The following is a 27,463-nucleotide window of genomic DNA, read 5'->3' as shown; positions in this document are numbered from 1 at the left end:
TAAAAGTAATAATTTTAATAGGTTGATGACAGGTGATTTTCAACAATAAAGCACGTTAATTTGGAATAAAGTGTTTTTATTCAAGCCTCAAAGAAAAACCAACCCAGTAAAATTTTTCTCTTATTAAAATCCAATTGTATGTCATGTGAACCATCAGCAATATTCTTTCTGGTGAAAGTGATTCACTTTCCTGTATGTTGTATTGTCACTTGCCCTGACAGATGCGATACCCTCAAAGTTGTCCTCCTAATTTTGGACAACTACGTAGCAGAGGTGAATGGCCTACATTTTTAGTATGCACTCTCTCCCACCTTGCATACTTGAGTTAGCAAGGTAAAAGCACTTCTAAGTACACTCAGTGAGTGATTTGTTAGCCGATAGCCTGCTCTCCAAGGCCACAATAGGAAAACTGCAACTATTTATTTCCCACATCATGGGGCTATTGGATATAACTCTTTGGGCAGAGGTAAGGAAGATAAGATGTATCACTGGTGTGGTGAAAAGGACATGAATTGGGAACCAGAACGCCTACAGATTGTAGTTTTAGTTCTATTTAGTATCTTAGGTCACATTTTGTAGTTTCTCTGAACCTTAGAAGTTATTTTATACTTATTGTGGGTTTGTTTGTTTTTACTCTTCTTTCTTGCTAGTTTGGTAGACTCTGTAAAGATGTGTTACTCATCATTAGATCTTTATGCCCAATTGTACCATTGACAATATTGAAGGTGCTTAACAAATGTGTGTAGAAAAAGTAAGGCAAGAAGACAACCAGAAGGAAGAGAAAGAATAGAACAATATATTTAAGGCCTAAGTTTCCCCCCAAATTCTCTTTGAATAAAACCTTGTCAAATCAAGTACACATGGTCCTAACATTAATGGAAGTGTAAACTTTTAGGGCTTGGAGAAGTTACCATCAGTCAGACCTTCTCTTTTTATGTATGAGAAACAGCCTCATGATGATTAGGTGAAGTGTCATTTGAGTAATGTCTAAGCTGGATCCAGTTCTTCTCCCTCCCAGGACACCACTCTGGACTGTACTGGGTAGGCTCATCGTTAGGCTATGTATGCAAATAAGGCTCAAAAGGTATACCCCCTACCCATTAGAATATGGGGAAAGTGAATGGTCTTTTACTTTCAATTCTCTGTATCATTCTATTTCTTGATATGAACAACAACAAAAAGCATGAACTACTTTTGTAACACAATAAGAAATATTATTTGGAAAAAATAATTAAAAATCAATTTCAATACTCTGCAGGAGTGTTATATAGACTCAGTAACAATATGCGAAAACAAAACATACCCTGCATCATGAATATGATTTGGTAACGTGTATTTCTTAAAGAGTGGACTGGAATTCACCAGTGTATGTATTAAATCTCTCTGACATATTGGTGAAGAGGTCACTTAGTTATAAATGCTTGGTTATTTTGCCTTAAGAGGTCAAACAACTCTATCTCCCCAAGAAGAGGCTGCTCAGATTTCTTACCTGTCTCCCAGAGGGACACTCCCCCTTCTGATATACCTTTTCATGGTCATAGTCAAGTATACCATCTTCTGATCTGTCTAAATTCAATCCATCAAGTTTTCTTTTTTTCTATTAATATTTCTTACTGCCTTTTTGGAGAAGAAAAAGCAAAATATTTTTAAGTGAGAGCAGGTGTTTGTAAATCTTATTGAACTGTCCTTTCATTCATGCTTTCTTCCACGTTTTGCCTATCCTCAAAGTGTCCTGAAACTTTGACTAGCGGGAAGAAGAGCGAGGGGGTTGCCACCAGCTGTAAAGCTGTGGGTGAGAAGAATGGAGTCTCACCACTAAAGCCAAGCAATGTTGCATCTTATCTTTCCTGATTTTGCCCAGAGAGTTCAATCCATATTTACATATTTAATTATCCTGAGGGCTTCTGGGTGGCTCAGTCCCTTAAACATCAGACTCTTGGTTTTGACTCAGGTCATGATATCACAGTTCCTGAGTTCCAGCCCTGCGTGGGGCTCTGTGCTGACAGCTCGGAGCTGGGAGCCTGGAGCCTGCCTCAGATTCTGTCTCCCTCTCTGTCTTTATGCTCCTCCCCCACTTGCACTCTGTCTCTCTCTGTCTCTGTCTCTCTCTCTCAAAACTAAATAAACATTAAAAAAATAATTATCCTGTATGCTAATTATCTATAGATCAGAGTATCTATTTGACTTATTTTCCAATGTTACTATTTTTACAGCTTCTGCCACCTTTGAAGACTTTCAAATTCGTCCCCACGCTCTTTTTGTTCACTCGTATAGAGCTCCGGCTTTCTGTGATCACTGTGGAGAAATGCTGTGGGGTTTGGTGCGTCAAGGCCTTAAATGCGAAGGTAAGGTCTTTCCTTCCCAACCAAGTCGATCCCATGCTGGAACACATAAGTTACCTGCTTATGTTGTGCCCTCTACAATAATGTCTTCTTAATTGTATGTCTTCCAGCAATTTTGGGGATGCATGGATTCTGCTCTGTTCATTTCTTTACATTTCCTGTTTTCAGCTTATTTGCTCTGATCTGGGAAACCTGATTCTCATATCATTTTCCCTGTACTACGTGGATGTGTTTCTTTTGTGTTGGTTATTTTGGCAACAAACTGAAAATAATAATTGCTTCTTAAGTCGGAATTTTTTCAATATTTTTTAAAAATTCTTTTTAATATTTATTTTTTTTTTTGAGAGACAGAGAGAGAGAGCAAGAATGGGGAAGGGGCAGAGAGAGAGGGAGACACAGAATCCAAAGCAGACTCTAGGCTCTGAGCTGTCAGCACAGAGCCCAATATGGGGATCGAACTCAGAAACCATGAGATCATGACCTGAGCCAAAATCGGATGTGTAACCGACTGAGACGCCCAGGCACCCCATTTGGAATTTTGATTCGTAGGCATTCGCTAAATGTTTGTTGAAATTAGCAGAAATTTAGGAGGTTAATCAAACCATGCAAGGTCAGTCAGCTGTAGAGTGGTGGCCTGGAACTTGTGCCCATGTTTCTAACAATAGCATAGTTTGCCATAAAATGAACTTTACCATGAAAAGAACTCTTTAAACTCAAGTGGCTAGAACACCATTATAAATCTTAAAAATACTCCAATCATACAGTGTTCTCTCTGAATTGTAGGAGGTAGAGCTGTTTGAACTTTGGCCAATATAACCAAGCATTTATGATGCAACCTAGAAATAAGCTAACCACAGTTTTTGAATTTCTGTCTGTGAGAAGACAAGTTAGGTGACAGTGACTTAGAAGAAACTGCCTGAAGTGTGGCTTTATGGAAATTTTCTGGCCTCCTGTGTGACACACAGGGAACTATACATAGTGGAAATATCAAACAAAAAATGGTGCTTTCCTAATTATCTAAAATGTGGAAACCAGCATGTAAAGAAATGTAACATGTTTTCTTAACAATTCTACAAGGTAGTTATTATCCGTATTTTATCGATAGCCAAACTGAGGTGTGCAAGGTCATGTAAACAAAAAAATTATAGAGCCAGGATTCACATCAAGTTCAAAAGTTGTGATGCACTGTGATTAACTTTCCCTTATGTGTCCACTCACATTAACTTGTGGCAGCTAAAAAAGCCTCAGGCGATCTCTTTGGGTTTTTTTTGTTTGTTTGTTTGTTTTTCGTTTTTTCTTTTTTTGTTTGGTTGGTTTTGGGTTTTTTTGTTTCTGTTTTTGTTTTTGTTTTTGTTTTTGCTAGATCCCTTAAAGTCCAAGTCCATTATATCCAAGAACATTTAAACAAAAATGATAACCAGAGTAGTTGCTGAGCTCGTCCAAAAGAATCAGAATTCAAAACCCACCTTATTTACAATTTCTGAAAAGAAAACAGAAAAAGCTCAAAAGAAAATTTGAATTTATAAATAGCCTCAAGAAAAACGAAAACAATACTATTTTTAAAAATGCATAACTTGATACTAGAAGAGCTTTTAATTTATGGTTGAACAAAAATCATTTTTACTTTCTCTTTCCAGGATGCGGACTGAATTACCATAAGAGATGTGCATTTAAAATCCCCAACAATTGCAGTGGCGTGAGAAGGAGAAGGCTCTCGAACGTTTCTCTCACTGGGCTCAGCACCATCCGCACAGCATCTGCTGAGCTCTCCACCAGTGCCCCTGACGAGCCCCTCCTGGTACAGCTTCCTGTTTTTCCATTTATCCGTTTGCATGAGAGATCTGTGGGACAATGTGATGACAGTGTCAATCCAAGACAGCACCCCGGGAGGGGAGGACACAGCCAGGGTGTTATTGACTGTGTTTCTTCAGGGTTTGTACTGTAGACTGGTCAGTGCTTCATCAAATATCCAACGACTTTGAGTTTGCTTTCATCTATGAGCTCAGTGCAGTTAGAAAATATGTAAGGTTTCATCGTGGTCATAGGGCCAGACCAGCACAAACTAACATGTGAATGTTGCCAAACACACTTTGTCAAAATTGGGAAACCAAAGATGAAAGATATTCTTCTCTGAAGATTATTAGAGTGCTTTGTGACATAGCTGCATATTTATTCTGGGAGAAAAGTTTAAATTTGTTCTTATGAAAATAATGAAAGTCTTTAATTTGTTGGCAATACTGGCATACATTCCAGGGTATTGTCAGGGTGACACAGACTGACAAATGCTATGAGAACAATAGCACTCAAATGCTTTAAGTATTTCCATTAGCTCTAAACACTTTTGTGGATAGGACTTAAATATTTTTTAATAAATTTAAATTCGAGTTTTCCAAACATTCACAACCAAGTAAAAATTGTGGTAATTATGTGAATTATTTAAAATAGGAAAATGGGCGAACAATGTGAGGCCTTAAATTTCCTGTATTTACTCCCTCCCCTAAAGACTTTAGTAATCTAGCTATTGTAAAAATCAATTGAAAAAATTAAAAATTATTAAAACAGTAAGGTTAAATTCATCCCTCTGGATGTGGAGAAGGGCAATAAATTTTGAAGACATCTCTCAAAAGTTGTGTTATTCCCTTGTTTGGAAAATATTTTGTTGTGATCCTTATCACTTCAATTTTGTTATAGCATGAACAAGACATATAATTCAAATGCATGCTCATTTTGGTAAATAGGAAAATGTCATACTATTTTCCCATGACTGACTTAAAATTGAGAGTTTGTTGTGTTTTCAGTCTTTCATGAAGTGAGTCTGTTGGAGGAAGGCAAGTACTTAATCCTGCTGTTAACTAGAAGAATATATTATGTTTGGTAACTATTCAGAATGTATGTGTATCATTTTATATTATTCCATAATGTTGCATTAATTGGAACTAGTGATATTTTCATTGAAAGATGCTTAAATTAGGGCACCTGGTTTGGCTCAGTCGGTTTAGTGTCTGACTTTGGCTGAGCTCACGATTTCACACTTTGTGGGTTCAAGCCCCATGTCGGGCTCTCTGCTGTCAGTTCAGAGCCTGCTTCAGATCCTCTGTCCCCCTCTCTCTTTGCCCCTTCCTTACTCACACTTTCTCTCTCGCTCTCAAAAATAAACAGATATTTTAAAAAAAGGTGCTTAAATCAAAAGCTATTTACTTTTTCAAATAACTCTCATGTCAGCTTCCCAATTCTAAAATTCCTTGATTTAGTTTGAATTTTTTTAAGTAGTGACTTTTCAAGTGCTAGCAGTTACTCTTGCTTTTAAGATAGTCACTGAGACTCATACTATTTATAGAACACTTACAAGTAAGTTTAAGAAACAAAATTGTAAATTAATTATATATTGTTTTCAAATTCTTTAAAAATTATTTAACATCCACAACGAATCTAAAGCTTTAAAGCCTTGCATTATTACAATAAATTAGATGATTAATGCCAAAGATTCTTCTTTTAGATCTTTCTCAACTTTTTATAATATGTACATATACACACAAATACATGTATATACATATATACACAGACATGCATATATATACTTCAAAACATCACATATAATTTATATGTTATAAGTATAAATTAAATTACATATTTAAATTATTCACATGCATATATTTATAAATATATACCATTTATATATAAATATAATTTAGGTTACCTATCTATAGACTATAATACAACTTTTTAAATCAAATTATTTAATTGCTTTATTTAGCCAAATTAAATTATTTCATCATTTGAATTACTTGATCACAAGTTATGTTTTACATGAAATGTTGAAACTTACTACTGCTTTATTGCTGAATGGAAATTTTTATAGTAGAATGCTTAAAATGTTTTTTTTGAATATATATTTTTAAAAATCAAATTTCAACGATGTCTGTCAAGAATGCTGGTATAATTGTGATCAAATCAGATATTTGTGAGGTGAGAAAATATTGGGGCCATAAAATACTTTGAAAAATGTTGTTATCCTAAACTTTCATAAACTTGTGTAAAATGCCCAACGGGTAGCCATTAAATAAGAAATGCCCATGGAAATAATGTTTGTGATACTATTTGACATACTGGCTCTGAAAGCCATGTTTTACATGTGTCAAAGCTTTTTGTGCCTTCATAGGATACCCCTTTATCTTTTGTTTTATCCAATACCTGAGAAGGAAGAAACACTGGCCTGCTTTGAGGAGGGCACGTATTTTCCAGTTGCCTTGGGTCATGGTCATGCCTTGGCTACTTACTTTATGTAGGAACAAAGCCACCCCGCTGTACCCAGGCATGTTGGAGTACAGTGAATATGTCCCTCTTTATCCCTGGGCAAGGCAGAAAAGGTCAGTAATTACCGTTTAAAATTTAGAGTGAATGCCTAATCAAAAGAAATGTTATGTCAATACTAGTAAAACCTTTTAGTTCTGTATACCATAAGGGATATTTTTCCATTTCCAAAAAAGATGATGACCAAGATAAAGATGACGTTGCTTATTAATCTCATGTTATCACCCATATTGCAAGTCTGCCATGACAAGTGTATAGATTTTCTCTCAAATGTAAGAAAATGTTTCTCCTATCCATACTTCATGACTTATTTTGATTATAAAATCACCATTTCACATACAGATTAAGACACTGATAATTCTATTAATTTATTCATTTTTGGCACCTAAATTGAATCTCAGATTTCCATAATGCCACTAAGATAGAAAATGAGCATAAGAACATAAATCATATGATAGGCTTTATCTATCATCAATTTTGGCAGTAAACGGTATTCATTATACCAACCATAAAGCAGTCCATCTTTTAAGAAGACCCAAAATGAAGTCAATTTATGGTATAACAGCTCAGCAGGGGTGTATACCTCTCTGCACACCATCACCAGCATTAGAAGGAAATGAGAAAAACTCAGTAGGTCCTTGAGTAGGATACATTAATATGTTGTATTATATATATTATGTATTATATATATTATATATATATTATATATGATATGTATTATATATATATTATATATTATGTATATATATGTATATATATATGTATCATATATGTTATTATATTATGTATATAGTATATATTATATACTATAAGTATACTTATTAAGACCATATTAATTTTATAGTCTTAAGAAAATTGCAAAAGAGAAGTCAGGATTAAATAATCTTATCGTTTCTCTATGCTTTATTCATCTTTTTATTTTTATTTACAAATGTTCTTGTAGTATTTGGGAAAAATCAAAATCAATTGAAACCGTGTTATACAAGACTTAATCTTAGGCAAAAAGTGAAATAATCTTTCAGAACTTCTGCTCCTAGCTATGAAGAAGCTTGTATCTGATCAACTGTTCTACAAGGGACAATTATACAAGCTGAATAAAATATAACAGAAGAGAACAGAACAAAATATTTGAAGGTGCCCAAAAGCAACCAAAGCAATTAGGATTTAAGGGACCAATGTCTTAGAAGGAAATCGCAGAGAGATTAGTGCACAGGATGGCCCCCACAACAAAGTGGCACCAAATGTCAGTCATGCTGGCATTGAGAACTCCTGAGGTAGAACCGAGCTGGAAAATTTCCAAACATATTATAAACCGACTGTTAAGACAGTGTAGATTATACAAGATCTGAGTATCAAAAAATAATGTGGTGTTATGCAACAACAGAACAATAAACCAATCAAACAGAACAAAGAGTTGAGAAACTACGTATATAGACAAAGCCAACTGATTTCTGACAAGAATATCACTGCTATGAAAAAAGGCTGATCTTTTCAACAAATATTTCTAGGACCAATTGAATATCTGTATGGAAAACATGAATCTTGATCCTACCTTATACCACATACAAAATCAATCCATGGTGCATTGGGAGCTTCTAGGAGCTAACAGAGAAGGGTATCTACAAGAACTTGGAGTTGGGAAAGCCTTTTTAAACAGGACTCACATCACTGATGTCAAAGGGAAAAAGTGATAAATTAGACATCTTTAAAATTCAGAAATTGTTTGCAGCAAAAATACCATTGAACGGAAAGCAAGTCACTGAATGGAAGAAGATATTTTCAACATATTTATTATAAAAGATGCATATATGTAAATATATAAGGAATATATAAAGAACATGTATAAAAATTTAGAAGACAGACAACCCCATTTAAGGTATAGGCAAAAATATTTGTTTTAAAAGCACTTTATAAAAGAACATAATCAATAAACATAAAAATGTCCTTTGCATCATTAGTTATCAAGGAGTCTAAAGTTAATCTACAGTGAAATATCTCTATACCAGAATGTCTAACATTAAAAATAAAACTGATAATAACAAGTATCGATGAAGATATTAAGCAACTGGAACTCTCATACACTACTGTGAATATAAATTGGTTCAACAACTTTGGAAAAATGGTTGCCATTTATCTGCTAAATCTGAACATATGAGTAACATGTGAATCCACAGTTCTACTCCTTGGTTTATATTCAGCAGAAATGTGTATAGGCATATATAGAAAGATATGTACAAGCATTTTTTTTTTATTTCTTGCTTTTTCATTTTTTTAGACCTCATTTTTTCGAGCAGTTTTAGGTTCTCAGCAAAATTGAAAAGAAGGTACAAAGATTTCCCATATACCACCTGCCCCAACCCGTGCATTGTTTCACGCCCGCCTCCCTGCCCCTGTTATCAGCATTACTTGCCAGAGCAGTAGTTTTGTTAATACTGATGAGTCTACACTGACACATCATAATCACCTAAAGTCCCATTTTAGGGTTCAGCCTTGTACATTCTGTGGATTTGGGCAAATGTATAATGATGTATTCATCATTATGGTATCATACAAAGTGTTTTCACTGCCCTAAAAATCCTCTGTGCTCCAGCTGTTTTCCCTCTTCCCTTTCACCCAGTCCTGCTAACCAGTGATCTTTTTACTTTCTCCATAGCTTTGCCTTTTCCAGAATGTCTTCTAGTTGGAATCATACAGTATGTACCCTTTCCAGATTGGGTTCTTTTACTTAGTAATATGCATTTAAGTTTCCTCCATATCTTTTCATAGCCTGACAACTCTTTCCTCTTAGCATGGAATAATATCCATTGTCTAGGTGTCCACAGTTTATTTATCCGCAGGACATCTTGGCTGCCTCCAATTTTGAGCAGTTATGAATAGGCTACTATAAACATCCATGTACAGGTTTTTATGTAGACAAAAGCTTTTTTTAACTCTTCTGAGTATCATAAAGTTTGATTGCTAGATTATAAGGTAAGAGTATGTTAGGTTTTTAAAGAAACCATCAAACTGCCTTCAAAGTGGCTGTACTATTTTGCATTCCCACCAGCAATGGATGAGAGTCCCTATTGCTCCTTGTCCTTATTAGCCTTTGGTGTTACTAGTGTTCTGGATTTTGGCCATTCTGATAGGTATATGGTGGTATTTCATTGTTTTAATTTGCATTTTCCTGATGACATATGATGTAGAGCTTCTTTCATATGCTTATTTGCTGTCTGCTTATATCTTCTTTTGTTGTTGCTTAAAGATTTTTGTTTTTAAGTAATATCCATACCCAATGTGGGCCTCCAATTTAAAATCCCAAGATCATGAGTCTCATGCTCTACTGACTGAGCCACCCAGGCACTGTCTTCTTTAGTGAGGTGTCTTTTAAGGTTTTTGGCCCATTTTAAAAATTAAGTTATTTTCTTATTGTTGATTTTTAAGAGTTCTTTGTATATTTTAGATAATAATCCTTTATTAGATCTATCTTTTGCAAATATTTTACAAATATTTCCTCCCAGTCTGTGGCTTGTCTTCTAATTCTCTTAGCAATGTGTTTTGCAGAACAGAAGTATTTTTTTAATTTTAATGAAGTTCAGTTTATCAGATGTTTCTTTCATGAATTGTGCCTTTGATTTTATTTCTAAAAAGCTATCACCATATCCAAAGCCATGTAGGTTTTTATCCTATGTTATCTTCTAGGAATGTCATAGTATTGTACTTTACATTAAGGTCTGTGGTCCATTTAGAGTTAATTTTTACTAAAGTATGTAAGGTATGCATCTACATTAATTTTTTGCATGTTAATGTTTAGTTCTTCTAGTGCCGTTTGTTGAGGGATCTTTGTACATTGTATTGCCTTTGTTTTTTTGTCAGAGATCAGTTGACTATACTTATGAAGGTCTGTTTCGGGGCACACTAATCTGATACATTGATCTATTTGTCTCTTCTTTCTTTTTTTTAAGATTTTATTTTTATTTTTATTATTTTATTTATTTTTTTAAATTTACATCCAAATTAGCATATAGTGCAATAATGATTTCAGGAGTGGAATCCAGTGATTTATCCCCTATAGTAACACCCAGTGCTCACCCCAACAAGTGTCCTTAATGCCCCTTACCCATTTAGCCCACCCCCTAAAAAAACCCCTCCAGCAACCCTCTGCTTGTTCTCTGTATTTAATAGTCTCTTATGGTTTGTCCCCCTCCCTGTTTTTATATTATTTTTGCTTTCCTTCCCTTATGTTCTCTGTTTTGTATCTTAAATTCCACATATGAGTGAAGTCATATGATACTTGTCTCTTCTTCACCAGTAACACACTGTTTTGATTATTGTAGCTTTATAGTAAGTCTTGAAGTCAGGTAGCATCAGTCCTCCAATTCTGTTCTTTTCCTTCAATATTATGTTGGCTATTCTGTTTTTTTTTTTTTCCTTTCCTCCTAAATTTTAGAATCAGTTTATTGACATCCATAAAATAAGTTGCTAGGATTTTGATTGGGATTGCATTAAATCTATAGATCAAGTTGAGAAGAACTGACAGCTTGACAATATTAAATTTTCCTGTCCATGAACATGGAATGTTTCTCCATTATTTAGTTCTTATTTTACTTCTTTCATCAAATTTTTATAGTTTTCCTCAAGCAGATCTTATACATAACTGGTTAGATTTATACCCAAGTATTTTATTTTGAGGGGGTGCCAATGTGAATGATATTGTTGGAAGCATGTTTGTAACTTTATTCATAATAGCTAAAATCTAGAAACAAAAAAAATCATGAGTTATAAAGTTATTAGGTTTCTTCATCACAGGTCATGTGAGAAATAAAATATTTTATCAGAATAATTAATAGTTAATTTTTTCTGAAATTCCTATCAGTTAATGAAAATGGGGTACAGGAATTATATCATTTAATAATGGGAAACAGCTTCTTTGGGTGCTAAATGAAAAGTAGTATGCCACATTATCCTAATATGCCTATTATTTGCATAGTTAACATTGTTTTCTACAGTATTTTTCATTACAGATGAAAAACTGTAATTCTTGTGATCTTCCTTCAAGGGAAACAAAAATAAAAACAAAACTATAGTATAATATTACAATCAACTACTAAAGTAATAGGTGGCTCTATCTTTTATCTTTATCACCAGACATTTCTGGTGATTCTAACTTGCTAGCAAGGGGGAAAGAGCTGTGTGTTCCCAAAATATTTTCTTCAAAGTAATGGCCCTATCAAATATTCTGCAAAAAAAAAACATTTCCTGATCAAATGATCACTGGAAAGTGCTTCATGGTCTGTCTACGTATTGGACGTGGTAATATTTAGTAAGCATAATTATGGGCCTCAGAGTCTTGGGATAATGAAAACAGTGTTCCTATACTGACTCAAATATGGAACCCCTTTTTCTTGTAAAACCTGGGGATTTCCTGTGGGGGGGGAATACACTTTGAGAAATGGTAATTTAGAGGAATAAGTGAATGTATATTGCATAGATCATCTTCAAATATGAGCTGAGTAGCACTCAGCTAAAACTCAATTCTGATGAGAGCCCAGAGTAAAGGTATTCAGGGCTTTCAAATTGGAGGAAAATCATCAGCTTTATATATCGAATACATTTATGATAAGGATAATACCTTGTTTTGGAAACTTGAGAAAGAGAAAGCTTTGCCACCTCTTATGACAATGTTCCATAAAAGCACACACAAGCAGGGTTATATTTCCTTGTAGGGGCCTAGGGCAGGCTGCCCCACAATGGGCCACTTTGATGCAAAGATTTTTTTTAGTTAAAAGCAATCAAAACCCAGGAGATGCAGGAAAAGCTCTTTGCCTCCCCTAAGAGTGCCTGAATTTACATTGGAAAGGAGAGCTTTAACGGGAAGCAACTATTAATAGAAACTCCCCCTTACCTAAGGAACTTATCTACAAAATGGGGCAACCTTGTTTTTCTAAACATCTCCTTTCACCTTCTTGCTAATGACCTTCTTCCCCTCCATATCCTCAGACCCTACTCCTCTCCTTAGCTCATATAACCTTCGTGTTGCCTCATTGTCTTTGGAATTTCATATCTATGCTGATTCCCTGTGCATACACCTATTAAATTTGATTTTCTTGTGTTAATCTGTCTCATGTCAATTTGCTTCTAAGTCTAGATAGAGGGACCATAGGGCAAAGGAAGGTCTTCCTACCCGACATCCTCAAAAGTCATGTTTGGATATATTCACATGGGCAGTTGTTTACCCTGAATTCAGCACATGCTTCATGTCAATCCAGAAATGTAGCAAGTATCAATGGGTAACAGTTAATCTTGGCAGAACCTCTAAATGTACACCACTTCTCAATGTCTCTGATTGCAGAATAGGATGGGGGTTCTGAGAACAACAGCCATGCATTTTTGTTAAGAAAAAGAGTCAGGTAGGGGCACCTGGGTGGCTCAGTCGGTTAAGCGGCCGACTTCGGCTCAGGTCATGATCTCATGGTCCATGATTTCGAGCCCCGCGTCGGGCTCTGTGCTGACAGCTCAGAGCCTGGAGCCTGTTTCAGATTCTGTGTCTCCCTCTCTGACCCTCCCCCGTTCATGCTCTGTCTCAAAAATAAATAAATGTTAAAAAAAAATTAAAGAAAACAAAAAACAAAGAGTCAGGTATATTTTAGCTTTGATTTGGGATAGAAAGAATATGATATTCAGTATAAATATAGATATGTATTGTCTACTTAACCAAGAGGTTTCTTACATTTTTCATTGATACTCTTTTTAAAAAAATTTTTCAGAATAATCTTTCTACTTTGATTTATACTTCAACCTTGATTGAAATCAGACATAAAACAGTAATATGCAACAAAGACTGTAAAATGAGCAAAGAATCAACTGTAGGTATATTTCTCTCACTAAAACTCTAACCCACTGTTGGACTTTCCAGGTTTGTAAACTACTCATACTGATTATTCATCAGCTTATTCTTGCCTGCAGGCAGATAACAACTACGTAACATTTGATTACTTTGATGACCTTTTTCATTCTTTTGCCATTGAGAGGATGAATTATTGTGAAGAAAATCTAATCTTTCACGTAAAGGTCAAAAATGCTTCATTCTGACTATAATTTATTTTCAACAAGGTGAAAGAGCTGTCTTTCATCATTGACACCGTAACAAGTAGATTTTTTTTAACCTCTACCAACTCTTAACTGTAAACTGTGTTTTTGCCGTCTTGACTTAGTGTCTATAGTTCCATTTAAATGTTAAAACTTATTTCTAACTCAGGTGTGTTTGTGGCCATAAAGACTGATTAGTGTAACATTTTGCTTGAAAATGCACCTGTATAAAACATTATTGATAACATGCATCGCTTTCTTCAAATAACATCATTTTCTTGTCTTTCTTCCCCTTTTTTCTACACCTTTGCCTGCTTTTTGCCCTTACAACTTCATGTTTCAGTCTCCTGTGAGTCCTGGCTTTGAGGTAGGTACTAATTCTACCTGGCAATAGGAATATGCTTCACCATCTTTTGTAAAACAACATTATACTAATAGGTTGACCTCAGACGATTATTGGTATTGACCCTATGAGAATAATCAGATCAGAATTTGGCTCAGAATCCAGCCTATTGAACTGCAGAAACCCCATTGGTCTTTCTATGAAACTGACAAGATGGGTTGAGAATAGAACAGAATAGAGTCAGAACACACTTTACCCAGCAGCATGTTAACTGAAATGCATGCATATTGGAATTGTATCCTGAAGACAGGGTACCACAAAACCATGCAAGTTGAGGCCACCATCCCAATATGTTTATACACAGTTTTAGTTGGCATGGTAAAACATAAAACAAGGACTGCCTGAAGATGAATGTAACTTTTTTAAAGAAAGGAGCTTTTAATCGTTAATGTATTATCACAGTCTATTTAATTAGTTTTTAAAAAGATGGTATGCAAGTGGGTATATCGAGGTCTCAGTCCATGAAGAAATTATATTTGGAAAATTCACAAATTTCCTTCTTAGAGATTTTAAGTAAACCCCTCTCCAAAGTAGGCTTTTTATTTATCTTAAGCAATTGATAGCCTGAATATGGAGGAAAGGCATTTAAATTAAATGTTAAAGCTGAGTATATAATAGTGCTTTTATTGTGATAACTTGTTTTGATGTATTGTGTTTATTAATATTTAGTTTTCCTTATTTCTGTACTTGTGGCAAATTGAGAGTTGAAATTGTTATTTTTCTTTATGAGACTATGTTTCAAATACCATTATTAGTGTCCATTCTTACATGGTCTTGTTAAGGTAACTATAACAAAAGAAGCTAATGAAAACACAACCAGAACATGTATGAGGTTAAATAAAATTAAGAAATCAAGTTATCTTGATCCTTAGGATATAAAATGAAGAAATTTACTTCAATAATAATAAATTTGTATGTTTGGAAAAATCATCCTAGGGCAAAACATTCCTTATATGTCTTTTTAAAATCTTCCTGGTATTATATTGCAATGATATATGATATTAATTTTCTTAATCTGTCCTACTGATTAGTTTGTTTTCTTCTTTTTTTTTTTTAATTTTAAACATTGCTGAAATAAGCCTCTTTGTGTTTTTTTGTTATACATTTATAAAAGTGTTAGTAGGTTTCTCGATCAGCATCTTTGAATGGATCTAGTAGATTATCTTCTTGGAAGCCAAATGGACTGAAAAATATATACAATTTTTTGCCAAGTAGTTCTTCAAAAAGTTGTAAAAGTTTAAATTTATAACCCTGCTAACTACAGTGTATAAAAGTTTCTATTGCTTTATCTTCCCAACAATAGATTTGATTCCTATTTTAAACTTAAAAAAAATTTTTTTTTTACTAACTTGATAGGTAAAAAATCTCTATGCCTAAATATTATTTACTTAATGGAGGATAAATAGTTTTTCATATATTTATTGGCCATTTGTATTTTACCTATGGTTAATTACCTGTCTCTTTTTCTACTGAGTTGCTTATTGGTTGCTTAGAATCTTTATATATGATTAATTCTCTTTCTATTAATCTATGATGGAAGTATACTTTCAGTTTTATGTGTTTTTGACATCTTTTCCCACAGTTATTTTAACAGTGAGAGACATATTTTCATTCATTTTCTTACTATATAGAGACTGTTGAGAATAAATCAATATGGCCAAATTCAACATAATATTTTTGTCAAATGATTGAAGAGAATATTTTTTTTCCTGATGTAAAGGAGCTTAAGTCAAGGTAGAAAATGAAGGAGAATTTAAGACATTGGTGTTCTTTGCAACCAGAGGATATAATTGATATAGTGTTTTTAAAGTACGTTAGGTCTTATGGAATTTTTTTTTTTATTTAAGAACTTTATTGAAATTTTAAAAATTATTTTTAAATGTATATAAGGAAGTATTTACTATTATAGCTTTAAAGTTAAGGGGCTCTTTAGAGAATTTATTTTTGCTGAAATTAAATGCTTCTAGTCTAGTGTTTTTGGTAACTCCTAATATTCAGACTGCTTTATAGAAATCATTAGGAAATAAATTGCTCATTCCAGAAGCTTTTCCTGTGTTTGTCTTGTATTCTCACTTTTTGCATCCTCTAGTTTTTATGAAAGTTAGACAATATTGATTTTAACTTGTTATTAATAATAATGGTGCATATTTTCTAAATAAGAATTTGGCATAAACTGCTATTATTTTCATAAAGTTTACTGACTCACACTTAATTAAGACAAGCATTATATTAAAAGGAACTCTTGCCTGCATAGTTTCCTAGAAAATCTCTCCCAGAAATGACTCATTCAGTTACTGTTTTTGTTCATTTAAAAAAAAAACAAAAAACAAAAAAAAGGAAGACAAGAGAATACCAGTATTGCATTATCTATCTGTAACTGCATATGATTCTGATACACTTTATAATAGCCAAGGTATATTATTTTCAAATGAGCAAATAATGAAAAAACTATTTCTAATCCTGAATGAAACTATGATGATATTTCTGGCCAAATGAATATTTCCCAGGATAGTTTCCAAAGTAGCAGAAGTCTATCAAGAAATAAGAGATTTTAATTGTTACTACTCTTGTGTTCTGGAGTTCCAGGAATTGTGGTGATTCATCTGAATTAAAAAGTCAGTTTTCCATTTAAATATACACCACACCGTCACATCCATGCAGTACATTTGCCAGATATTGCAAGATTTCTTTTGATGATTGTGTAAACTATTTCTTCAGATTCAGCCCTGGGTAGTGTATATGTTCAATGAGGAAAGACATCCAAGAATTCTTCAAGCAGCACGTATGTCTGTACTTCCCGAAAGTTAGAAAAGTATGTGCAGGGGTGGGTTTGTCAGGAAGGAGGCCTTCAGTAAAATTAAGAGTGTGTGGTCTACTTGATGTGTTACTAATCAGCTGTTACCTGATTTCATTCAATGTGTCTGGCTTATTATATGTACATTATTAATTCATGCTCTGAACAAAAACTTCCAGATGTGTAACTGCATGAGAGTTCTTCATGAACTCCCCTGGAGGAGGGGGGCATTTACCAGTTGCCCACACTTATAAACATATAGGTCTTGGGAACTAATAGGTCTTTAAAGCAGGCTCTAAAGGACCTATGTTCCCCTCAGAAAAGGGACCATGGCTTTCCTAACACTCCCTACAAGCCATGCCTTAAAACGGAAAACACTGCTCTCTACCTTAAGATGCAAAACAGCCCCCACCCCATGTTATCAATAACAGGCATTTGCTTAGTCTAATGTCATACCAGACCTGAACAAATTTCAGTCCCTTCTCATTTACTTCCTGACCAATCATGACTACTAGGTCCTAGTGAGCTCTTAGCTGAGTACTATGGGGAAAAGAAAAAGAAAAAAAAAAAAAGATTACTGTTCTCAGGAATGTTTCACCCCTCCCCCCCCCCCAAAAAAAGAAAGAATTGAAGGCTTGTCTAGAACAAATAACAATGAGGTGTGAAGAAAGTGGAATATTGGAATTGGTATTTTAAATTAGACTTCCAGAAGCTTGAGAAATAATTCAGCTTCTAAAATATTTACCTGTGTTCTCAGAAATATTTAGCTACATGATTTTACTTGATTCATTAGGCATGGTTTTCTGATACCTGGTTCTGTTTGATCCAATGAATGCCTCTCTCCCTTCTCAAGAAGAATGGAAGTATTGCCATTTTAATCATTAATGCAAGATGAAACAATGTCCAGAAGTTATGAGCAAATATACATACTTCTTTCCCCAAATAGCCTAGTTTTTGGTGATTCTTTCTCTGTAGCTGTACACTGAAAATATCACCAAGTGGTATAATTTTATTGAGGGAGTGCTTTCCTATATTTTTAAACTCAAAATTGATAAGGAAAAATCCTTGTCTTATTCTTCTCTCTTTTTTAACTGAGTTACATTAAAATCTAATCTTTGATTCTACCATGTTATTTCAGATGCACATACATAGACACACGGTGCTATGCATTTACCATTCATTGTTATAGGTTAAGATTCTATAAAATACCATAAAATTATCTTTGTGAGCCCTTAAGTTACACTTACTTTTGAAGGGAGAGGCTCTAACCTTTGTAGCCTTGGATTGTGTTTATGGCGTGCTTTTCCAGCTTTTCCTTGGTGTCTTTAAGTCAGTAATCAATTTGACAGCCTCTTTCCAGATTATTTCATTCCATTCTCCTATGAGTTCATAGACCCAGACCAGGCTCTTGTCAACTTAGGCAAGGTCAGATACTATGGGAATATACCTTCCTAACATTACTATTCTTGTTTTTTCCACATAATCTGTTTACCTTCTGATTCACTTTCTATGTGTAGACCAACTCTGACATTTGAAGCCCCAAAGCAGAAGCTGTTGACACCCAAAAGTATTTTCTTCTTCAGTGGAAATGCTCCTTTTTTATTGTGTAGCTTTAGAGTGCAAGGCATTAAGGTCACATTGACTTCAAGTAAAAAGAGAGGTAATCTTATGTTATGTCTCCCCTTTCTTCCAAGATCCCATGGATTTGTAGGATTTTGGTAACTGACATTTTGAAAGAACAGCACATGTAATTTGCAACCATTCTTGAACAGTTCTGGTGTTTCCCTGCAAAGAGTGGATCACTTAAAGCAAATAGTAAGGTTCCTTTACCCTTCATTTCTGTTTACCTAAAAAGAGTGATGCAATAAAAAAGTTAATATAACTTTTAAGACTACTTTAGCACTCAGAAACTCCAGACCACCTTGTATTTTTAATAAGAGAGTATTTATGTTATTAGTGTGACAGCTTTCACAAATCGCAGCAAACATTAAGAAATGAATTCTCCGTTGTAAAATACAGCATTGGTCACCACTAAGCAAGGGCACACTTTTTTTTCCTGCCCTATAGCAACTCTTTTCAAGGTTAAGAAAGGTGTTGATTAGCTTTTATTTATGCTATACATATTTAGGGTATCCAAATGAGGGGCCAGACTCATTTATCTGTCATACTTGGCAGGCAGTTCAAGGGAATCAGAATTTTAACAGAAGAGCACTGAACGATTGAGAGTCACCAAATGCTCTACCCTCCCTCTACTCAGTGAAGTGCAGGGCATGGAAACATGAGTGTTTTCTGAATGACCCCCTTTTCCTCCACCATGGGGGTGTTTTATCTTTTCTTCAAACCTTCATATACATGGGCACTTACTCTGTGTGAGACAGTATTCCAGAAGTTGGTGATACAGTGTTGAACAAAACCATCAAGATTCTCTCCTCATGGCACTCACATTCTATGAAACGAGACAATAAAAATACAATAAGCAAACAGGTAAATAAGACCATTGCAGGCTGCAGTAATGGCTCTGGAGGAGACAGGATGGTGTGCCAAAGATTAACAGAATGTGAATGGGGAGTGAGCAGTAAGTTAAATGGTCTGGAGGCCTCTTGGAGAAGGTGATATATGAACTGAAATCCAACGAATAAGGCAGAACCATGTATACAGAAAGACAGGAAGAGCACATATTGTGATAGTCCATAGTAACAGTTATGTTTTATCCAAAATTCTATTGGATTTAAACTTACTGGGCACAGAGACTTATTTACTGGCCTTTCTATGTCTGGCAGCATCTGAATTGGGTTTTCAGGTAAGATTCGCCCCAGGAAACACTTGCTAAATTAAATAGATCAATCTTGATGGCAGTAGTAGGAACTATCATAAGGTGGTATTCTGCACAGTTCTTTGAGTGATAGTCCAAAATACTAGATGTTAAAACTTCTGAAATAAAGGATTAATGTTTGGTTGGATCTGTTTTCACACAGTTGTGCTTGTATCTTTTAAGTAGAATAGCACCTGAATAAGAAAGCAGGCAGACAACTGAGTGATGCTTATACAATAGAAGCTGTTTATTAAGTTAGTCATTTTATGCTAGAAAACATGTATGACTCAGATGCTATCCTCTGAGCACAGACAGTCTGGTTGAAAGTCTCTTCTGTAGGTCAAGGTTAAGAGATTCACAATATTCTGTAGGTCAAGGTTAAGAGATTCACAATATTTTTGCATTGCATTTTGGCATATAGAACATGTTATTACTTAATTATTCTCACTTTACCCCCAAGAATTGTACCATCGTGACTTAAGTGAAGGGAAGAAAATACTTCCTAGTTTTCTATTAGCATAAAACCAGGGAATGTGAAAACTGGGAGGAGCTAAGGAGAGAGGAATCATTATTTATCACCTGGAGTGAGACTACATGAATTCATAGTTCTGCTACTGACAGACTGTGATCAGGGGCAAATGATGTAACTTCCCTATGATTCAGTTTACTAATTTGTAAAATGGGGATCATAACACTAGTGGCCATGGAGTGTCAATGAATTAATGCATGTAAAGTGCTATGAAAAGAGTTTGGCCCATATAATGGTTAAAGAAGGTGTTTTATGTCATTGTCTTGTTTAAAGGTCTCGGAATTCCCATGGGCCAGATTTAGTCCTCAAATGAGTTGACTGGCTGGCACAATGTTTCAGAATTTTTTCAGAGTTGCCAACACTTGGAAATAGAGTTACTTCATAAACAACTAGATTTTCTGCTTTGATTTTGAAAAACTAAGAGGTCAACCAACACTGGGCTCACATACTCACGTGGATTACTAATCCATGAGTTTGGCCATCCCTTTTATTCTGAACCTGTCCTCTCTAATTTCTTATATTGGCCACCATTCTCCATCGCATCTCTCATACTGACAGTCTATCCATTGCTTTTAACAACCTACAAGTATTGGAATTTACTGTCCCTCTCTTTCCAGAGCAGAAGAGTTCTGACAGATTTTGTATTTGCATTGGATATGGAAGCAGGGGTGAGGAACAGGCAGACACGTAGAGAGAGCAGTTGCAGTGAAAAGCATTCCTTAGCCAACTGTACTCTCTTAACATTGAAACCCTGTAAAGCAGATATGTCAAAGTCACAACCCAGTTAATATTACATTTAAAAGGAGGCTTACATAATAGTTTGTATCTTGAATATCTCTATTGAAATGTCGCATCCATTATCTCCTTGCAGTTACTTCTTGAAAACATTAATTCTGTTCAGTTCAAGCAATGTTTATTGTTTAGCATGTACCAGGCACTTCTTCCATTAACAGAGGACAAATATGATTAAGTCACTGTCCTTCTCTTAGGAGCTTATTGTCCAATGATTGAGACAAGTCAGAAAAAGATGTCAACACATATGCCAAAGTGTTGTCTTCTGTTTCTCTTTGACTCAAGGGGAGCTTAATGTCACCCCAAATCCATTCCCAATACGAGGCTGTGAAGTGAATTTTACTTAATAAATATAAATATTTTAAAACCACAGAGGTTTTCATTTGAGCCATGCATTTTGTAAAGTGACTTTTATCTTCCAAAATCTTATGTTTGATTTTTACATAAATGGCAACAAGCAAACCACAAGGAAAGGCAACTTCCCACCCTCTGTTTTCCAGCTTTACTAATGAAGGGGACTCATTTTGAACCGCAAAGTAGAATATACCTTGTTGGGAAATGGTTTGGAGTCCTGTTAAATGTTAAAGACATGCTGGCAGTTGGAGTTTCCATAATGTAATCTAAGCAGTCATTTCCTGGGAAGGTTCCAAACTTGCTGAGTCATTAATTTAGCATACCAGGTTACAGAACAAATTCAGCCTCTAGAAAAGCAGGGTATTTTATCCATGGAAGTAGGTGTTCAACACATACAGTTTTTACTTTGGCTGTAATTTCAAATGAATACAGTTAGCATAAGAATACTACAGGCACTTCACAAAACTTAAAATAATTAATCTCTGTAATTTTTGTGTAATCTCTAATACTGGCTTTAAAACTCAGCTTTCATCATTTTTCTGCTCTCCTGTTCTCTTCTGTCCATGATGTGATATATCACTGAAAACAGAAATGAAGTCTTTATACTTTGTATGAAGTATAATTTGCCAAGTCAAGTCATTTCCATACACACACACCCCAGTACCATACTTTGCAGTTATCTTGGGGCTCTCACAAAGGTTTCACACCTGTAACTTGATCTAAACTCCTCCAGTCTAGAAAAGAACAGTTCATAATATCAAGAGCTGATGTGGAAATGTAAGTTTTTAGAAGTACCCCTTCTTGCATGTGCTTGCCATAATTTAGGGAACTTGAGATCTGTTCTGTGAGTTCTGAGCCATGTTTTTCTCTGAACATAATAGTGAAGCAGAACGAAACAAAATGTAGCTGTGCCCTTTCCAGAGCATTTCACCTTTTCTCCCTTTTCCCATAAAAAACGATCATTCAGCAGGTTGCTCGGGTTCACCAAATACACGCTGCCAAACTGGAACAGCAAGTAACAGTGGAAATTAATTTAAACACCATTTAGTTTACCTAGTAAAATCTTCACTAGTGTTGATAGGTAAGGAAGAATTTTCTCTTTACTAAAGTTAACTTTATAGAAAGATCTTATTTAAAATTCTAAGGGACTGTGCACATTACAATTCTACAAATAAGTAAAAAGAATAAAATGAAGTAAGTTAAGGAAAAAGTAAAACAATACTATTTCTCTTTATTTTAGATGATAACGTGTCATATGCACAAAAGCCTGGTTGTTTAAGTCAACATTACCCTTTACTTTGACTCACCACGAAGTCTAATCATGTTGAAGTTCTCGTAAAGACCAAGTTAGCTGGCTTTAGATCAATGAGAATTTGTTAAGCATCTGTTTTCTTTACCATTACCAATTTCTAAATCTTGCCTACTCTGTAACTTGATGCAACAAACAAAATACTGTAATTATGGCTTTCCGGTCTATATACCTTCAAATAAAACTTAACCTAATAATTAAAATGACATTTTTTGGCTTAAAATAATAACTGAATATTAATTACTAATGAAAAATGTATTGCTGTTCTGAAAATCCTTAAGAGTGTTTGGTTTGTGTTCACATCATTAGAAATAGTTTCAAAGGGATTATTAACAAGATTACAGAAATGTTAGTTCTTAACCATTTCCATAAACTATGATAAATGTGTGTTACAGGGCATGGCTTTATTTCATAGGCTTTTTGTTTTATAATCTGTTAGTATCAATAAAGGCCTTGTTTTGCATTTTGGTTGAAGAGTGGATAAATATCTCATAAGCATTTACAAAATTATCAAATAGTGACCCCATCTTCCTTTTTTGTCTTGGCTGAGATTTGCGTCCTTGTAGGGAAAAGCACGCGTGCGTGTGTGTGTGTGTGTGTGTGTGTGTGTGTGTGTATGTGTGTGTGCACTCCAAACACATAGAATATAATTGTACAAACGAAACTTCTGAAGGCCTTCCCATTCTCCCTTTCCCAGAGTGTTTGTTATCTAGTAAAATTAAACAACATAAGCTCCTGGGTCATGGGGCTAACTGATTGTAATTTTAAAATGTCATGAATACCAGGAGGGCACTTTTTATTAATACTATTAAAACCTCAAATTCCTTTTAAATCTTAAGTGCTGTTAAAGTCTTAATTTCTGACACTATAAATTATAGAATTTGTGAGATGTTATTCAGAGCCAAGGACGCATGTGGCTGTGTGAATCTCACCATTGCCTAAATAATGTGTGTAATACAGTCTGTGGACCATAGTGACAGCAAACTTTTCTTCTATAAACTCATGTAACATTTAAAAATTCCTTATTGGGGCGCCTGGGTGGCTCAGTCGGTTAAGCGGTCGACTTCAGCTCAGGTCTCGATCTCGCGGTCCGCGAGTTCGAGCCCTGCGTCGGGCTCTGGGCTGATGGCTCAGAGCCTGGAGCCTGCTTCCGATTCTGTGTCTCCCTCTCTCTCTGCCCCTCCCCCGTTCATGCTCTGTCTCTCTCTGTCTCAAAAATAAATAAAACGTTAAAAAAAAAATTAAAAAAAAAAAAAGAAAAAAGAAAAATTCCTTATTTAGTCCTATCTTGAAGGTAATAAAATAAATGACTTCTAGTTTAAGGCAGTGTTTAAGTGAATGTTACCATGTTGGATAACAAGAAAACATTCAATTTATCAGATTGCCTCTGGCTCTTCTAAGTGAATTTGCATCACAATATAGTAAATAGTCCTTTGTGAAACTGACTCTAGGAACACAGCCTAGAATTAGGTACTTTAAGATTAAGGAAAATAGCTGAAGAGTGATTTGGTCAACTTTTCATAGGATTTCCCAAGTCTGAGAACATTTTAAGTCTGCTAAGAAAGTGTGATGTCAGGTCAGCTTTTATTCTGAGTGTTGAAACTTTCCAACTATGGAAAAATATCAATTTTCATTTTAGACTGTGCTTAAAACTGGCCTGGTGGCTACAGTTACTCAAGAAGGACACAAAAAACTGGGACCTAACCCTGTGGATTTAATTATTTTTCAATTCCATTGAAGATATTTATTCAGTATATTCATATTCATGATTCTGGTTTGGCAAACCTGTGGCCTATCTTTAAACTCCCTAGACTTCTCTGTGTGGGTTGAAACTTTCCAGGGTAATTATCCTTTACAGTTATCTTTATGGGATTTATCTTTATGGGATTGTAATTACAAATGTAACTGTAGACATAATATCCCTATGACAAATTTCATCTCAGATTTCTTTTGATTATAGCTAGTGAACTGGCAAATCAAAATTTCTCCATTTGGTAATAAATGGTGTTACCTTTTGGTGCCAATAGTCATTGAAATGGTTAGAAAGTGTATGTAAATAAGATTTCTTTCTCATCTTGTCAGTAATCATTCCAAACCTGGCACTGACTGAGTAAGGTGATAATATAAGGGCTCTGGAGGCAAACAAATATAGGTTCATGTTTTGACTTTCACTAGCCTTTGACTCAAGAGGATATACTTCAACTTTATGAGCTTAGATGGCTGAACTTTTGATAATAAACCCTATCTTGTAAGGTTCCTCACACAATGATTACTAAAGGTAGGAGCTTAATAAATGATATGTATAATTATAATAAAACTATTAAAAAGTAATTCATTTCCTCCTTTATTCTGATGATTTCAAAGTACATTTATTCTGATGATTCCCAAGTACATTTCCATGATATCAAGAGCTATATGAAATTGTCCAAAAACAGAAGACACAGTTAATTTTAATTCATTTAATTGAAAAAAATCTATGTACTGGGCTAATTAAATAATTTTAAAATGGAGACAAGAGTGCACAGAGATATCCTTATAAAGAAACACCCATATTTGTGTGGCTTATATAGTCCACTAGTTTATTTGTTTTCCAGTTGTAAAAATGATAGCATAATTTTAACACTTCACTTTTATATTGTTGAGGAATAACATAAAGCCATATTTATTTTTTCTTTGAGGAACCCAAAGGAACTGTAACCACTTTTCAGGTGATGTACTATGTAGGGCAGACAGATGGGATTTACTTGTTATCTTCTACCTTGCTGAACTGCTTGCCTTTTTTAAACCATGGCATGTAATACTTTAGAAAATGTCCATCAAATAACATGTGTAGTGGGGTTAAAAACAATTTTTTATTTGCTTTCAATCTTATACTTCTGTATTACAACTAATTACATTACTTTTTTAAAGCCAAAAATATTTTCAAACTCCTACAAATCAGGTTCAAATATTCTGATCTCTAGTTCTCTTATTTTTAGACTTTTAAAAATAAGGTAGATCAAATGAGAGAAATAAAGGAGGTATAAATTACATTAAATAACAGAAACACAGTTTTAATTTATTACTCTCATTTCCCTATGGATCAAACTGCTAAATAGTAAGGCAAAATGCAATTTAAAACATATATACTTTTAGGGGTGCCTAGGTGGCTCAGTTGGTTAAGTGTCTGACTCTTGTCTGAGCTCAGGTCTTGATCTCAGGGTTTTGAGTTTGAGCCCTGTATTGGGCTCCATGTTGGACTGTGTACCGGGCTTGAAACCTACTTAAAAAAAAATATGTGTGTGTGTGTGTGTGTGTGTGTGTGTGTGTGTGTGTGTGTTTATATCAAGTCATCTCTTACATATTATTATCCTTTATTGTATTTCAAACATGTAGCAAAAGTCACCATCAGAGTCATTTATTGGTCGAGAAAAGAGGTCAAATTCTCAGTCATATATTGGACGACCAATTCAGCTCGACAAGATTTTGATGTCTAAAGTGAAAGTGCCACACACATTCGTCATCCACTCCTACACCAGGCCCACGGTGTGCCAGTACTGCAAGAAGCTTCTCAAGGGGCTTTTTAGGCAGGGCCTGCAATGCAAAGGTAAGGATGATCTTGCCACCAAATATTTGTCACCAGCCAAACTTTGATCCGGAAATTAATCCCCAGCCATTTGAAGGCACTGGGTTTTTTTTGTTTGTTTTGTTTTGTTTTTGCTTTTTACAACTTTTCTTTTTTATCAATTCTATGTTTTTGTTTTCTTTTAAAATCTTTATGATCAGACTGCAGATTCAACTGTCACAAACGTTGTGCATCCAAAGTACCAAACAACTGCCTCGGCGAAGTGACCATTAATGGAGGTAGGTAAAAGATCAGTCACGCTGTGCTTCTTTCCTGTTCAGGAGTGTGTCTGTGATGACTTAGCTGTATTTCTTCTTTTTTCTGTTCAGATACTTGTGACCCAGCCGAAAGTAAATTATGGGCTCAGGTTGTTCTGTTTTACTGTAGAAAAGCACTCATTATTGAGTTTTGATAAAAAAGAAAACAAAAACCAAAGAGCTTTGCTTGATTTTTATGCAGTGCACAGCTAGTACTGAAAACTTGGATGTCTACAGTTTCTTTCTCAGCTCTCTTTTTAATACTCTTGTCCTAGTTTGTTCAAAAATGTGGAAAATGTTGGAATGCCTGCAAGTTATAGCTCTCAGTCTCTTTTTCTCTGTCCTTTTAATTCCAAGCATTGAGATGGAGATTAATTTTTCTTCCCTGTCTGTCAAGGGAGGGAAGAATCAGAGACTGACCATCAGGAAATAATCATCCCTTCCTCCACTCAGTTAATTCCATTATGTGTGTTCTTGTAAACTTGAATCTTTAATAACAATACAGAGAACTTTAATTCAGCTAATTGAAAATATATATTGTGTTTAATAGTTGGGACTATTGGGGAAATCCTAATGGCATAAATTAACTTTGAAGGACACCTTAAGAAAAATACCATATCCTAAAGGAACAGCTTACATTTTCTCCCCAGGTAGTCTTTCTAATGCAGCCTTAGCAAATATTTGACTTAGTACCCCAGGATAACTTTTTCTGTAGATAGTGGACTGCTTTATACCTTCAGTCTAGTATCAGTTTTATGATTCCTTTGGGGAAAAAATGGTGACAGAAGACCAGAGAAACAATTGAGCATTTTTGTTGATAAAACTCTGAAGAATAAATGGTTATATTTGCTCCAGAATTTTCTTCTCTAGAAGAAATATATATCTAGA

The 27,463-nt window shown here is 34.7% G+C and overlaps 1 protein-coding gene and 1 long non-coding RNA gene across 4 annotated transcripts in view; both read left to right on the top strand.

Annotated features, from left to right (window-relative positions):
- Positions 1 to 27,463, top strand: part of PRKD1 (protein kinase D1) — a 339,240-nt gene that overhangs the window by 256,894 nt on the left and 54,883 nt on the right. For 2 of the 3 annotated variants that reach the window (XM_040476845.1, XM_040476844.1), the window contains exons 3-7: positions 2,214 to 2,345; positions 3,980 to 4,140; positions 14,065 to 14,088; positions 26,090 to 26,300; positions 26,480 to 26,557. In XM_040476845.1, the coding sequence (XP_040332779.1) occupies positions 2,214 to 2,345; positions 3,980 to 4,140; positions 14,065 to 14,088; positions 26,090 to 26,300; positions 26,480 to 26,557 (606 nt within the window). The remainder of the gene's footprint in view (positions 1 to 2,213; positions 2,346 to 3,979; positions 4,141 to 14,064; positions 14,089 to 26,089; positions 26,301 to 26,479; positions 26,558 to 27,463) is intronic. The other variant, XM_040476846.1, reaches the window with a different exon arrangement.
- Positions 18,740 to 23,182, top strand: LOC121031606 (uncharacterized). Its single transcript, XR_005790799.1, has 2 exons — positions 18,740 to 20,069; positions 20,102 to 23,182. It is a non-coding gene; the product is annotated as an uncharacterized LOC121031606 (long non-coding RNA).

This window comes from Herpailurus yagouaroundi, unplaced genomic scaffold (assembly GCF_014898765.1).
Source record: "Herpailurus yagouaroundi ecotype Mexico unplaced genomic scaffold, PumYag 141, whole genome shotgun sequence".
Classification (NCBI taxonomy): domain Eukaryota; kingdom Metazoa; phylum Chordata; class Mammalia; order Carnivora; family Felidae; genus Herpailurus; species Herpailurus yagouaroundi.
Note: the sequence above shows the minus strand (reverse complement) of the source record. Positions and strands in the feature narration are given on the sequence as shown.